The sequence below is a fragment of the Plectropomus leopardus genome, chromosome 22 (genome assembly GCF_026936395.1).
Source record: "Plectropomus leopardus strain MGB_pleo_1.0 chromosome 22, ASM2693639v1, whole genome shotgun sequence".
Classification (NCBI taxonomy): domain Eukaryota; kingdom Metazoa; phylum Chordata; class Actinopteri; order Perciformes; family Serranidae; genus Plectropomus; species Plectropomus leopardus.
Genome location: NC_142197.1, coordinates 5,225,001 through 5,240,801, shown reverse-complemented (window position 1 = coordinate 5,240,801; position 15,801 = coordinate 5,225,001). Strand labels below are relative to the sequence as shown.

Genomic DNA, 15,801 nt, shown 5'->3' with positions numbered 1-15,801 from the left:
TGCTTTTAAAAACACGTTCAACATCAGTCCAGAAGAATGCATTCATAAAGTAAATCTGTAATTGTTTCTATGCCAATTTTACAAAATACATAGGATTCAGAGAGATTATTTCTATATTAAAAGAAATGTTGAATATATAAAGTGTATTGATTGATTGTTATGTTTATATGAACATGTCAATAAAACAAGAATAAAATAATGTTTTAAAAGTGACTATCCCAATGCATCTAAAACATGAAGAAAAAAATACCATACATACAGTAATAACATAACAGTAACATACATAAATACAGTAATTAGAAAAAAGTCAACATATACATAACATTTCATATTTTTATATATTTAAATATTATTTGTTGTATGTCTAGATTGATTTCCAATTAATGTTTTTAAAGTGAATATTCGAATGTGACTAAAACATATATATTTAGACTTAGACTTAGACTTAGACACGTTTATTTATCCCACTTGTGGGAAATTAACTTGTCACAGCAGCCGTGTGTACAGAAAAAATATATAAAAATAACAATATATACAAAATATAAAATATACAAGAGTGCAAAAATAGGCATGTATCAAAGAAGAAGAAAAAATGTACAGGTTTTAAATACAAAAGTCAAAGATATACCAGGAAAAAAATCAAAGATATACAGATTAAACAAGATGCAGGTAAGAATGTGGGAGAATGAGGGAGCACTGTTGTTGTATTGAAATTATTTATTATTATTGAAATATTTGTAAAATAATTAAATATGTATTACACAGTTGAACACTTTTTTAAGCCTTCTTCTTTGCTTTATGTCATATTAGAGCAGTTGTACCAGCGCCTCTTTAACAATAGATTTATTTTGAAATGTTAAGACGGAAGTGTCCTGCTTTGTTGTTTCCCGCTTCACGTTGTTGGGAAAAGCACCGTGGCTGAAAACTTCGGGAAAAATGGAAAAAGTAACAGCCGTAAAAACTTTATCCGTGCTTCCGCTGGAGAGATAAGAAACCACAGCGATGGACCTGCATGTTTTCTCCGTGAAGCTGTTTCCTAAGTGACAATGGTGTCGAAGAAGGAAAAAACGCAGATTTTCTCGCATTTCCATTGAAAGTAAAATTTACTCATGGAGAAAGGAGCCAGTCGGGAGTCATGAGCACAGGTTTGTTTCGTGGGGGAGCTAACTTAACTTAGCGAAAATCCTGCTGTGCAAGCGCATATTTTTTGGCTAGCTAAAACTAACTTAATATTTGTTGAGTTTAGTCGCAGAAAGTGGGGGGAAAAAAACATGCACTTTTACTGTTATAACGGACGATAGCATCCACTCTATTTTCACGCTGCCACAGTTAATTACAGTTTTTCTTAATAACAGCTTTCATAAAGATACGAAAGAAGACAGACTCGACCTCAGTTTGAGTGCTTTCTAAAAGCGCCATCATAACACATAATCTCAAATGTCCTTTTCTGTTTGATATTACAGCTACTGTTGCAGCTGGAGGGGGTTAAATCCTTTGTCTTAAAACATCTGTCCTGCTGTTGATGCAACAAGTCGGTCTCGATAATAAGCTGCAGCGTTAACAGCTCTTGTGAAACTTTTAAAACTTGACTTTATGAAGAGAAATGCCCTCAATGACCCGGGTTAAAATTATTATTATTGTTTATCTTTCCGCAACATGAGCGGTTTTAGTTCAGATACCTGGCGCTGCCCTACAGCGAAAACATAAGGCCAAACTCCGCTTAAAAATCTGGCAGTTTAATGTTACCTCTATTATAGCAGTGTTATATGTCTGAGGTGATAGTTTATTAAGTTTGTTGGCGTCGTTATCATGAACTGGCAAATTCGGCTTATAAAGAGACTCAAAATAATATTAAGATAAAGTTATAGATTGATTATTCTCGCTCATCACCGCCATTCATGGTGAATTTTGGTAGAAATTTGGGTGAACCATATCTTAATGCTGAATTTTTTAAACGTGAAATGAAAGCCGAATTGAAAAGTAGCTCTCGATTATTTATAAAAATGGTCAATTACTCTTTTATAACGTAGGTGTATTTGTTTTTAAGCCTGATGACTTTATACCTAAACATTTTTACACAGAGTTTGGCGCGGGGCTGTATCTGCATAGCCAGAGCAGCATGTATTGGGGGGGCAGAGCGGTTTTTGGTCGTTGGCCTTTTCGGAAACATCCGCTCGATGACTCCACTTCTCGTGGTGTCGGCCAGCCAAGAGTTTCAGCCAGTAGAGCGGAAAATCTCGCCTACAATCTCAATTCACAGCTTTTTATTAGTGGAGAGACTCTGTTTTTTTATTAAAACTTTATTTAACAAGGTTAATCGTTGAGATTCTGATTGTCCCATCACATTCAAATGTTAGTAAACAGTTGTATTTAATTACAGTATGAATTTAATAGTTACGTGTGGGAGAATACATATATTATAATACAAAAATGTAACTCAGTTTTGACAACAAAGCATGACACCTTGAAGACAAATTTAAAGGTCCCATATTACGCTCATTTTCAGGTTCATACTTGTATTCTGGGTTTCTTCTAGAACATGTTTACATACTTTGATGTTCAAAAAAAACACATTGTTTTTCTCAAACTGGCTGCCTGAATATACCTGTATTCACCCAGCCTCTGAAATGCTCCGTTTTAGTGTCTGTCTTTATAAGGCCCGCTCCTGAAAAAGCCCAGTCTGCTCTGATTGGTCAGTGTTTCCGGGTCTTCCAAATCTGTGCATTGACATAACAGCTGAAGAAATGACTGTAATAGCACTGTAAAGGCACTGTTTATCCTTATAAATATATGTATGTTTTCACTGGAATTTTATTGCTAGACAACAGCTTGGGTCCATGTTTACTTACTGTCAGCTGACGTCATTCACGCAACTGTATACCATTCCAGCAAGAAAAAAAGGTACTCATTTAAAATGTTTATAAGTGCATTCAAATGAAACTAGTGAGCCTGCAGTTACAACATGAGAAGCCGTGTATATGACATGCTTGACGTTCAAATGGTTAAGTCCTGAGAGCACTTCTGCTAGACAACAGCAACATGGACGCCACTGTTGGCGTTTAGAGGCCATCAAGGCTACTGGTTTAGCAAGCTAGCGAGCAAAGGCATAGTATGATAGTATCAACATTTTCCTCGGACATATCATGAAACAGTAAAAAAGAACTCTAATCAACTAAAAGCACAATATAGTAACTTTCCAATCCTCTGACACAGTCTATTTACAATATCTGTGACATCACAAATTCACAGAGGTGCCAACGGCTTGTTTAAAGGCACAGTTTCTGAATTCAGTTCAGCGTTTTCATTCTTTCGCAGTTTTTTTTAGCCCCTTTATTGCATTTTATTAAAAAAAGAAATGAAAATCTGACTTTTTTTTACAATATGACAACTTTAAAGTATGACTTTTAGAAATGCAAAAACACAAACTGTCAGATCAAACCGTGACCTATAGAAGGACACAACAGAAAAATACCCATTATAATTAAAATATTGGTTGCAGCTTGTGTGCTCTATACAATTTAATTAAGACAAGATATGCCAAGCATGCCAAGCTCTCTCAAGAACAGGCAGGAGGAGATAAATTCAATTGTGGTTGCAAATAGAAAAATCCAGTTTTACTTTGTTTTTCCTGCCACAAGTGGCATGTAAACCCTTCAGTGCTCGTTTATCAGATTTTTATATAATAAAACATAAAAATGGATGGCTGAGCAGATGTAATAAGATTTTTATTATTTTGGTATATCCTTATGTTTAATACCTTAACCCCCAAAAAAGTGCTAAAAATTGAGAAAAAAATGTATAAAAACATTTTCTATAACATATTTTTAATTTTTTGTCCTTGTCCTTGTCACCATGATTTCAAAAGAAATGTAACCAATTTGCTCCAGTTTCAAAAAGCTTGTGAAAAGGATCCCAACATAAGAAAATAGTTGTCAGTCCATGTGTCAAAGGGTTAAGAAAAAAAATTACTCCAAAAAGCTCAACAAAATTAACAGACAAAAAAAGTTGAAAAAAAAGTTAAAGACAGTTAAAAAAAAAAAGAAAGAAAAGAAAAAGGCAACAATAAAATGACCTAAAAAATGCTTAAAAACATCAGAATTCTGTGAAATAATTTTACATATATAGTTATGATAAATCTAAATATAGTTTAAAAAAAGAAAAGAATCTGCTAATTCCTTGCAATTTTTTCGGGCATTTCTTGCCAAGTTGCTTATTGCCTTTTTAAACCATGTTTTCAAAAGAAATAAAACAATTTGCTCCGGACCTCAATGTTGCAAATTGTAAACGATTATTTGTAAAATTAACAATCGATTAATCGTTATTTGAAAAAAAAAACAACATAAAAACTCTGCTTATTTTAAACAATAACATGCGTTTTTTCCTCAATCCATGCACACAGCAACATATTGCATGTACTCTGACAGCACTGCATAGCTTAGATCGATTAATTACATTTCACATGTTCGATTAAATTCATATTGACGGATTAATCGATTAATTGTTGTCATGTCTAGTTAAGATACTTGTGAAAGGCGTCTGAATGCAGCACAAGAAAAGCGTTTCGGGGTTTGAAAGGGTTAATTTATTTCACACATTACTCAAAGCCTCAGCTCTGACCCTGAGATTGACCTTTTGACCCCAAACTTAAGCCTGGCTCGCAGCTGTCGATGCTGCAGCATGTGACGTGTTTTTGTTGCGTGATTCATTTCAAAAGGAAGTGTGAGTAAACGTTTTTTAACATTTCTTTGACTCTCCTCCCTTTCCTCTGCAGGTGTGAAGAAGCCTCCATTAGCTCCCAAACCTAAACTCCCTGCCACCACCAAACCCTCTCCCCCGCCCATCGCCCCCAAACCCGGCCTTCTCTCCCAGTCTTCAGCCGTCTCCCAACCTTCTCCTGCCACTCTCAAACGAGAAAAACCGGCTGTCGCTCCCAAACCATGCATCCCCAAATCCACAGCCTCGTCTCCTCCTGTCTCGCCCCCGCCACCCAAACCCAGCGACCTCCTCGGCGACAGCCTCTCCTTTCTCAACTCCAGGAATGGGATTTTATCAGAGACAAACAAACGGGACTCGGATTACATCATTCCCACCTGCTCCTGCGGGCTCGGGGACTGCTCCCAGTGCCAGCGGCTTGAAAACGGAACTGAGATTGATTTGCACAAAGTGCCGCTGCAGAACGGGATTTCTACAGAAGAGATGAGGCCGCAGGAGAAAAACCAGGAGGAGGGAGTCGCTGTGGAGAAGGGTGACGGGATTATCAAGAAGCCGAGGGATAAACCTCAAAGACAGAGACACCTGAACAAAGAGGTGCAGAGGACTGAGGAGCAGAAACATCTGGAAAGTGAGCCGGACGTTTCCAAAGAGACTCAAAACACACATCTAATAAACTCTAAGTCGGCCTGTGATGTTGCAGGCAGCATCATTTTCTCCCCAAGCGTCGCTCCTCGTGAGCCGTCTGCAGAGGTCGAATGCAACGAGCCAGTCAGCAAAGCGTCTCCCACCAGGTTGCACCCGGATCTGCAGGTCCCTGCTGCACCCAGTAAGCCTCTCCCGGTGCCTCAGCCACGCAAATTTAAAAAGCCAGCTCTGGTGAGGCAGGATGGCGTGGAGGGCTGCGTGCAGGATCAAGTGCCAGAGGATGAGGTTAAGCTGAGTCTAGCTGGTCTGTGTCTCAGTTCAGAGGAGTTCAAACAGGACACATGTGAGCTTTTAGCCCAGACAGACTTGGGAGAGGACGAGACGGACGTGCCCGTCCCGCCTCCTCGCCAGACCTCGCTCTCCCCTCGCCTGCACAGAACAACTCGCACATGTCTAAACAAAAACACCTCCCACTCCTTAGTCCACCTCTCACACGCTGACTCAGTGAGCCACAAAAAAGATGGTGAGGAGCACCAGGTGGAGGAGGATGAGGAGGACGGGTACGGCGACTTTGAGCGCTACCCGATCACTCACAGCCTCCCCAAGCAGATCAAACTCGGCTGTCATCCTCCCTTGGTGAACGCGAGGAAAGCGTTCTCCGCCGAGGATCAGCCGTCACCAAGGGCGCCGCCAAGAAAACCTCAGAGACACAGCCTCCCAGCGCCCCCTCCGCCCTCCATCTGCCCCCCTGCGCCTCCACACGCAAACACACCAATGAGGGAGCTGCCCGCGCCTCCTCAGGAGAAAGCAGCGTGGCGTTTCACCCGACCCTGCGTGACCTTCTTCAGCCGGCAGATTCCCACCAGGAGCAGCGTGCCGCCAAAGGGTCGAGCCTCGCCGCTGGGGGGGAAGCAGAGGGCGCAGTCTTTCTCCGCAGCCGACCTGGCGACCCGAGCCGACCCTCAAAAGAGGAGTCTGTCTTTCCGGAAGCTTCTGGAGCTCCGGCTGTCTGTCAAGATGCTGCCGAAGCTGCTGGCGAAGGGAGGGCAGTCTCTGGACTGTACCAGCGTGGAGTCAAAGCGGGGGGAGAGGAGCCTGGAGCGGCCCAACAGCTGCATCGTGGAGTCCGATATGTGCGGAGAAAACGGGGAGGGATCTGTGGAGTATGAGAACGTCCCTCTGTATGAGGAGATCCCCGAGTACATGAACCTGCCGTTTCACAGTGCGAGGCTGGGCTGGTCACATGACACCGACGGAGCAGATTCAGACATCTATGAGGTGCAGGATCCATATCACAGGTGCCACGAACACGAGTACGAGAGGTACGGTACTTTACTTATTTAGATGTTTGCAAACTGTTTTTTAAGGGTGCAATTCATGAGTATTTTTAGTCTTGATTCATCAATTTTTTGTATTTCTTTGGGGCACTTTGCACATTTAAAACTTCCGTGGATCAGTTTTGTGCTGCATTTATATGCCTTTTAGAAGCTGTTTAAAAAATTTTGCAACCCCAGAAAATTATTTTTTTAGAACAAAACACAGGGGAAGAGGCAGGGAGCAACTTGGCAAGAAATGTCCCACACATTGCAAGAAAGTAATAGATGACAAGAAAAAAAAAGATTTAAAAAAAGGGGAAATTAAAAGAAAAAATAATAAAAATGTCCAGAATATTATAATCAGAATTATTATCATTTTAAATGGAAAAAAAATTCTACAGAAAAAAATGAACACTTATTTTTTAAATTTTTAAGTATTCTTTTAATTGCTTTAATTCTTTAAGCACCTATCTCATCTTTTGTCGCCTCTCTGAGGTTTAACAGTTGTCATATCCATAGATGATTTATTCAAATAATCTCACAGTATGATAAAAAATATAGAAAACATCGTTAACTGCTTTTATCAATGAAATTTCTCCAGCTGAGTTCAAGCAAACAGACACTTTCACGCTGTGAACAATAGCTGCTTGTGTGTGTGAGAAAAGTTGATGTGGGCCGAGCTCCAGAGCCGCTGTAGCGCGCTCGCAGCGACTCTGTAATTCCAGGTGACCCGCAGCTTCGGCGTGGGAACCGCTGCGTGCGACAGGTTGCACAGGTGACATTAGCGGTTCGCCTTTAGTGGAAGAGTGTGGAAGTCGGCCTTTGAGCCAGTGGCGTTGGGTTTGAATAGAACATTGATGTGCAGCAGGTCGGCCTGTTTTCCTGTGGGTTATTTTCAGTGGCCAGGGCAGGAAATGTCTGAGAATCGCAGAAACGCCACACAGCTCTCTAGAACAGGGAAAATAAACCTCCAGCAACCACCAGCCTCCTCCTCCTCGGCCTGCACGCCCTCGCACTGCGTTTAGCCTCTTCCTAACCTCATCACTCCACTTTTTCTCCTCTCTGTCTCTGGAGTTTTGTTCTCATCCTGGTGAATGAACAAGTTAATCATCTTTTAACCTCTTCAACTCAGGCTCTCCCTATCATAGACACATTTCTGTTTTTTAGGGAGGGCAGGTCAACAATATAATCCTTATAGAGACTGTATTCTTCATCTGCTTGTTAACTTTTTCTAGTCATAAATATGTGATAAAAATTGTGTTTTTGTTAGGCTCATAAGCTGTTGCAGCAAGTTTTGTGTAATATTTGTTACACAAATTTGGTGCCAGTTTAAAGCATTTTTGACCACTGCATAATTGATTACAAAAAGTCAGAAATTCCTCCAAAATTCCACATTAAGACACCAGGACCTTTAGGAACACCATAGAAAAATGAATGCTGTGATTTGGTTTTGGATACTTTGAAAAAAAAAACCCTTACTGTATTGAAAGCCATACATCCCCAGAATGCCTGAGGTCACAATAAGTCAGTGACACTCAACTTATGGCCCGCAGGCCAAATCTGGGCCCCAATAGGGTGCCAGGTGGCCCCTCACTACCATTTTTTTAATTCATAATAAAACTAAAGTGATGCACACAAGGAATTGTTTTACACTGTAAGTATGTAAGATGCCAAAGTGCATAAAACAGCATCAAAATAGAGCTTGTTTATGAAAAAAACCATAATCGGGGAGGTTTCCCCGCACCCCCCGAAGAGGTGCTAGCTAAGCCCCTAAATGTGTGAAAATCCTAGAAATTTCCTGAAATTCTAGAAACATCTTAAAATCGTAGACACCTTTCAAAGTCCTAGAAACTTCCCAAATTCTTAGAAATGTCCGAAAATTCTAGAAAAATCCTAAAATTGGATATTTGTCACATTTTAGGACATTTCTAGGAATTTAGAGTTTGTAATTTTTATTTTATTTTATTTTTCTTTTTCTAATTTTTGGCACTTTCTCCAAAACTCTGCAACTCACACCAGAGACTAGACTGATAAATAACACTACAGGCGAGAGGAAACATATATTTTTGATTTTGGGGTGAACTGTCCCTTTAAGAGACTATAAATGGAGAATTGTTGGCATTTTGCTCTGAAAACAACTCAGACGAGTAATTAATTGTAAGAATTAGTGTGGTACACGTGTCAATTGAACAGTTAAGGGACACCAACACTGATCGTCCTTGTCACACTCATGCAGTTAAAATCCCTCTGAGCCACTCTGCTGCAGATATTAAGCTGTCAGGATGAGGAGCTTTTCCCATGATAAATGCCGAGCTTCCTGTTTCCTCTGACAGCTCGCGGCACTACGAGTGATGAAGCCGAGGCCACATTAGGCGAAGCTGAGGCACACTGGTGTGAAATCGGCCCTTAAAACAATTAAGATGTTCCCTGCTTCTTAATTCTGTCTGGTATGCAGGGCGGTTAGCCGGGAGTTTCTGCTGGAGAGGAGAGAGAGATCTGTAGTGTTTCCCAGGCATCTGAGCCTGTTAAGTTTATGTAAGTAGCCTCAGGCTGTAAACAAGTGGCGCTCTGTGCCTGATCCAGTGTGTTGGAATGCTCCGCTATAGAGAAAGCATACGGGAGAAAGACGTCTGGAGGGAGGGGAAGAGCGTGTGTTAAGATTTAGGTGAAAGAAACTGTCGGGAGGCACGTAAGGAAAACAAGGAAGTGGAGAGAGTGGGCGATTGCTGATGAGAGCGAAAGGAAATGTGAGAATTTTTGGAGTCCCACAGTCTTTCCTATCTAATATTTATTCTGAGCCATCACCCTTTTACTCCAAACACTTTCTGAACAGAGAGAGCGGAGTGGGAAAGAGAAACAGCAGCAGGACAGGAATCAAAACACATTAATTCCTCCTCGTTTCTTTGAAAGGAGACGGCTTAATTGTACAGAAAAGATCAAAACGTTAGTGACACACAAACGCATGTTGCTGCTTGTGCTCACCTGGCAGACAACAGCGTTTGTGGGAAGAAGCCGAGGCAGGATGTTGTTTCGCTGCCAGCAGCTGAGTTCAGCAAGACGCACGGTTTAATCTAAAATAATATTGAATATAAAACTGCGACTAATAATAATTAGGGCTAGACAGTATGGCTGAAATTAGCTTTACAATAATAAAATATCAATACACATTATCATCTGTTTTCTGCTGCATATTCGTCTTCATTTACTTGATCGGTAACAACATTTTGTAAAATGATTTTTATCATGATGACCCCAATACTAAAATCAATGTATGAAAACACTGAATTAATAATATAATAGCAGCAACCAACTACTTTTATTATCAATAAAGCTTATTTTCTATTATTTTTAATGGGTCATTTAGTGGACTCTATTCAGTTTTGTCTTATTTTATTTTATTTTATTTTATTTTATTTTATTTTATTTTATTTATTTTATTTTATTTTATTTTATTTTATTTTATTTTATTTTATTTTATTTTATATATTTTATGATATTTTTATATCTCCCATTTAAGCATTTTAAGGACTCTGGAAAGCACTATATTATATTATTATAATTATTATTATTAATATTATTATTATTTAGTGAATGGCTTGATCGTGTATGAAACACATGAGGGCTTTTGATGTTAAACAGGAAGTGATGGCATTAATGGCATGTTGACATTTTGGGGTGATTTTAAAGAAATATGCTATTTTTAGGCTATTTATTTGGAAAGAGCAACGGTCAATGGGAAAACACCAACACTAACGTCATCAGTCAGTCCGAACAATTGAGTGACTTAATCACTCACTTAGTCACTCATTTTTATTTTTTTAATTATTTAACCTCTTCACATTAAAAATCTATTTTTCAAGAGTGTCTTGGCCAGGCAGCAACAAAAAGTTACAGACAAACAACACCAAACAAAAATACAAAATCAAAATTGTAAATAAAAAATATACAACTCCAAAACAAACAATATAAAACACAAAAAGAACACAAAATAAAGTTACCACAGGGAAGGACTAAAAAGTATTTTCACATATGCTATAAGTAATCCATAAAAAAGAGGCAATTAAAAGACCAGCTAAAATACATTGGCGTGTAGGAAATGACATGCATCTTTACACGGCTCGGCTCGCATGCTTCGGTCCAGCCAAAAACTACAGCAAGTATCAAGATTTTAATTTCTCACTTTAGGGATTTTTTGTCCCTTAAATCTCTTAATTATTACTATATGAAAGTCCTTTTAATTTTTTTTAATTAAGATTTTAAAATTCTACTCACCCAGTACAGGCATATTCTTGAAATCCCCAAAATAAAAGTGTTTAAATTATTCTTACCATAGTAGATGTTGTCATAGTGTAATGATAATTTCACGTTGTGCAATAACTCTGAATGAGTTTCCTTCTTGTGATGTGTTCAGTTCATCATCAGGTTCTTCTCTTGCACAAAACTTTAATCTTTATTTATCCAGGGAGTGTTTTTTTTAAACTCGCCCTGCTCAGCGTTCACACATTTAATTGTTCCCCCCAAAGAAAAGCTAAATTGTGCTCCGTGTGTCATTTTTCATCTCTGTCTGTTGTGTTGAATGTGCGTCTGTCTGCAGCGGCTGGCTCGGGCAGGATGTCCACTCCGAGGAGGAAGAGATCCACAGTTCAGATGAAGAGGACAACAGCTCCACCTCCAGTAAAGAGCACATGGACGAGGTGGACCGACAGGTAATCCTGTCCCCCTAAACCAGTGGGTCCCAACTGGTCCAGCAACTGGGTCCAGATTTCTCCTCAGTCATTAGTTTAATGTCCCCACGTGAGAGAAATGACCAAATATTCTGTTTTATTTCACAAACTGTAAATAACACATGGGCTTAAAAAAGAATAACATAAAAAGTAAAATAAAACATACTGCAAAAATAAAGTGCAATTAGTCAAAACCAGGACCTTTTCGAGGATTTGAGGACATTTGGGGCTTAGTGTGTAGGAAAAAAAATGCCTTAAAAAAAAGATTTTGGCAACAACAAAAAAAATCAAAGAATTTTTTAAAAAATTCTTGGTGATCTTTTTCTTTTGAAATTTTTCCATTTTTTTATCATTTGAATTTTTTTTGTTATTTTAAGAGGGAAAAAACACTAAAAACGACACCATTTATCACAGCCAGAAACTGCAAAAATATATATTATTGTTGGATTTTCAATATTCTAAGGGTCCTTTAACACATTATTTGGGAAGACTTCATTCATTTTCCCCAAGTCACTCATAGAGGCTCAAGGAAAAATATGTGTAGCTTTTTTTTTTTTTTTTCATAAAAAACAACAGTGGCATCTTGTAAACAGACTGGCATTCAAAGGGTTAAAATTCTGAAAATTTTAACCCTATAAGGAATGAAGTTGATCAAAAGATTCAAGTCAGTGAAATTGGAAATTAAAATTAATATATAATGCTTTTATGCCATTTTTTTTGGCATGGACACTTTTGTCCTCGAGTGACACCAGAGGAATGACACCACAAGGGTTAAACGTTTGGAAAATTCGACAGTTTTGTCACTTCCATCCAAGTAAGAGGAACACCGGAGCAACTTTTATGGAAAAATGACTGAGCTGTTTTCAGACGTGATGCCAACATGTGAAACTGGCAGAAAGTTTTCAGATTACAATAGACGGCTCATATCAGCGCCGGTGACTAAACCTTCACTGCAGACTCTGGAGATTGTGTGCACGCTTGCTGCCAAGTGTGTTCATTACAGCTCTCTGTAAGTGTGTGTGTGTGTGTGTGTGTGTGTGTGTGTGTGTGTGTGTGTGTGTGTGTGTGTGTGTGTGTGTGTGTGTGTGTGTGTAGGGGGGGGGATGGTGAGCAAACACAGAAGAGCTACAGGTTCAGGAATAGCTCCCTCAATGAGCTTTTTTCTTTGTGCTGCGTGAGCCTCTCTATGATTCTGTCAGCGCCTGTGTCTGAGTCCCTGCAAACCCCCAGGGCAGTGGTTCCCAACTGGTGGGTCGGGCTCCAATAGTGGGTCACGGGTCCACTCTGAATGGACCGCAGATGACTGTCAAGTTTGTGAAAAACACAGTATTTTTGAAATACAGTGAGTTTGCAGCACAGAGCTTTCACAGAGTGAGAGAGGTTTGTTTTAGAGCAGTGTAACTATTTCATTGCCCGGTTTTTGGTAGTATGTGGCTTTTTTTTTTTTCAGAAGTGGTGGCATTTTTTTTTACCATCCTCAAAGCTACACACATTTTTCTTTGAGGCTCCTTTAAATACATGAAGCGTTCATCTCACATGATATCTTAAAGGACTGTCAAAAATGTAAAAATTCCAGTGATAATTTCTTGGCATGTTTTCTTTACAAGATAAAACATAATCAAAAATGTATTGGAGAAAAAGAAAATTGCCAAAAAAATTTTAAAAATTACATCAAAATAAAAGAAAAGAAAATCACTGCCAGAAAAAAAATTAAGAAAAAAATCTGATTGTGATAAATGGTGTAATTTTGGTGATTTTTATTGTGGCAGGCCTGGGAAAAGCATGTTTTCTTTAAAAAAAAAATTAAATTAAAAATCACCAAAATGTTTAAAAATCGCCAATTTCTTTTTTGGTTGGAGGGCATGTTTTCTTTTAATTAATTAATTAATTAATAATTAATTTTGCCTTTTTTTTTTCCTATTGAGGTCAGGGCCAAGCACCCAATGACATCAAATCCTTGAGGTGTCCGTGGTTTTAACTAGTTGCTTTTTTATTTTTGCAATATGCTTTATTTAATTCTGTTTTAAGCCCAGGTTATTTACAGTTTGTGAATGAATTTAAATTCGTGGTCATTAAACTTAATGTCTAAGAAGAAATGTGGACCCAGCGGCTGAGTCATTCGGTAACCACCGCTCCCGGGTATCACAAATACAGCCTCCGATAGGACCAGTAGGACATTTCAGTCAAGCAGGGGGGTGGGGTGGGGGGGGACAAGGCTGCTGTCCAAATTAAGTCACTGAAAGACCGCCCCATTACCATTCAACAACACACACCATGAGAAAGACAGAGAGGACAGAGGGAGAGGAGGAAGGTCGGCGCTCTACTTTCTGAGTGAGCTGTTGTTGTTGAACTCCCTCCTGATGGTTTGACAGAGCGAAGCGGGATCATGGTGATCTGCAGCGAGCCTGTGAGTGCACGCTGACGCGTTTTGGTCGCTGTGAATATTTTCTGTAGCTGAACTGTTTGTGTTTCTCGTCTTTCAGCAGGAGGACGAGATGAAGAGGAAGAAGGTGGTGCACATCGCCCAGGAGATTATGAGCTCCGAGAAAGTGTGAGTGGTTTCGTAATGAACCAGAAACACATAATATGTATGAGTGTAACTAAGTACATTTACTCAGGTACTGTACTTAAAGTAGGAATTTGAGGAACTTTTACTTTACCTGAGTATTTTATTTTCTACTTTTAGTTTCTACTTAAATACTTTTAACCGACAGCTTTAGTTACTTCACTAATTAAGATTGTTGCATTAAAAAAACACAAGAAAAGTTTATAAAATATGATGTTTTGTTGTGAATTAAATTACCAAACAGTTTGTACAAGTACAGCTGCAGCAGTCAATTCACAGGAAATAAATTGCCAACTTTTTATAGGCATTAAGGATTTTTTTTTAAATAATTTTGAGTTTGGGGGATATTTTACAGTTTTGTTTATAACTTTAAGAGGGGGTTATTCTTTTTTACTTTTTTGGGGGGGGTGGTTGGTTTTTATTTTTGTGTTTTTTCTGTTTCTTTTCATAATTTAGATTTTTTTAAAAATGTTTTTATATTTCTTCCTTTTTTAATGATTTTGAGTTTTTTGATTTTTTATTTTATTTTATTTTTTGCTGTGTTTTTCCCCCTTTTTGGGGGGCTTTTTTTTAAATTGATCTGCATTGTGTACTTTTACTTTTCATACATGAAGTACGTTTTCCTGATTATACTAACTGTTGCTTAAGTTAACATTTTTACTGCAGGACTTTAACTTGTACTAGTGTATTTTCACAGGGTGGTATTTGTACTTGTACCTAAGTAAAGGATCTGAGTACTTCTTCCACCATTGAAATCACTCCTAAAGTAGAATCTAACTTTCTGCTCTTGTTTCAGGTTTGTTGACGTCCTGAAGCTTCTTCACATAGTAAGTGCCTCTGTGTTGTATTAAAAGAACAGTTTTTGGAGCCTAACATAATAATCACACTGTATGTGTTGCTCCTCGCGCCGACGCTGTGATTGTTTTGAATAGCGTTCAAAGCTTTTTTTGAGGATGGACGTGAATTAATGAGGTTTTATTTGCTCGAGTGCCCGTGCAGAGTTGAATAATGCAGTTATTTCACAGCTGAGGCTTTTAAAGTTGCTGTGTCGGAGGGTTTTGGTTTCCCGGGGGCGGCAGTGGGCAGGTAAACGCACCGCCGCAAAGTAAAGAGGCGGCGCTTTGATCGGACTCATTATGGGGAGACACTGTCAGAGAAGTGTGTGTGTGTGTGTGTGTGTGTGTGTGGGTGTGTGTGTGTGGGTATGTCTGTGAGGAAAGAGAGCATGAGTGAGTCCTCAGTTGAGGTTTGGCTCTGATGAGATGAAGCTGCAGTTTTTCTGGTGAGTTAAACGTTTTTTAAATTATTTCGTGTTAAATAAGCGGGGTGAAGGCACGTATGCAGGTTTTTTGGAGGGTCGCACATTGGCATATTCTTTCAAGAAAAAAAGTCAGCTTCTCCATTCAGTTTATTCTGATGACAATTCGGGTCCCTTTTGTTTTTTGTTTTAGTCATTTCAGTGAAATCGTTTTCTTGCTTGCAGCTTTAAACCGTTTGAAATCTGAGCATATCATCTTTTTTTCTAAAACTCTGGAGGGCAACAAGCAACTTAACAAGAAATGGCCCAAAAACTAACCAAAAATTAGTAAAGATTTACACAAAAAATAATACTGTAAAATAAGAACAAGCTAACTAATTTTCTTTTTTTTCTGACACATCATTTTAAATATATTATTATAAGAATTATAAATATAGTTTTCTGGATTTTTGTAGCTTTTTCTTGGATGTGTGCTCCCACCTGGCTGGTATCTTTTCACAAAGTCCCAACCTCACCTGTGAGATGTCCTCTCACAAGCATTTTAACTTTTAAAACACGTGAGCAAAGTGATCTGATTAA

At 38.8% G+C, this 15,801-nt stretch overlaps 1 protein-coding gene across 1 annotated transcript in view; it reads left to right on the top strand.

The window, feature by feature from the left end:
• The first annotated feature begins 892 nt into the window (after positions 1-892).
• Positions 893-15,801, top strand: part of fgd6 (FYVE, RhoGEF and PH domain containing 6) — a 29,784-nt gene continuing 14,875 nt past the window's right edge. Inside the window, exons 1-5 of the mRNA XM_088072617.1 lie at positions 893-1,145; positions 4,772-6,680; positions 11,269-11,380; positions 13,882-13,949; positions 14,761-14,791. Of these exons, the coding sequence (XP_087928743.1) occupies positions 1,136-1,145; positions 4,772-6,680; positions 11,269-11,380; positions 13,882-13,949; positions 14,761-14,791 (2,130 nt within the window). The 5' untranslated portion in view covers positions 893-1,135. The remainder of the gene's footprint in view (positions 1,146-4,771; positions 6,681-11,268; positions 11,381-13,881; positions 13,950-14,760; positions 14,792-15,801) is intronic.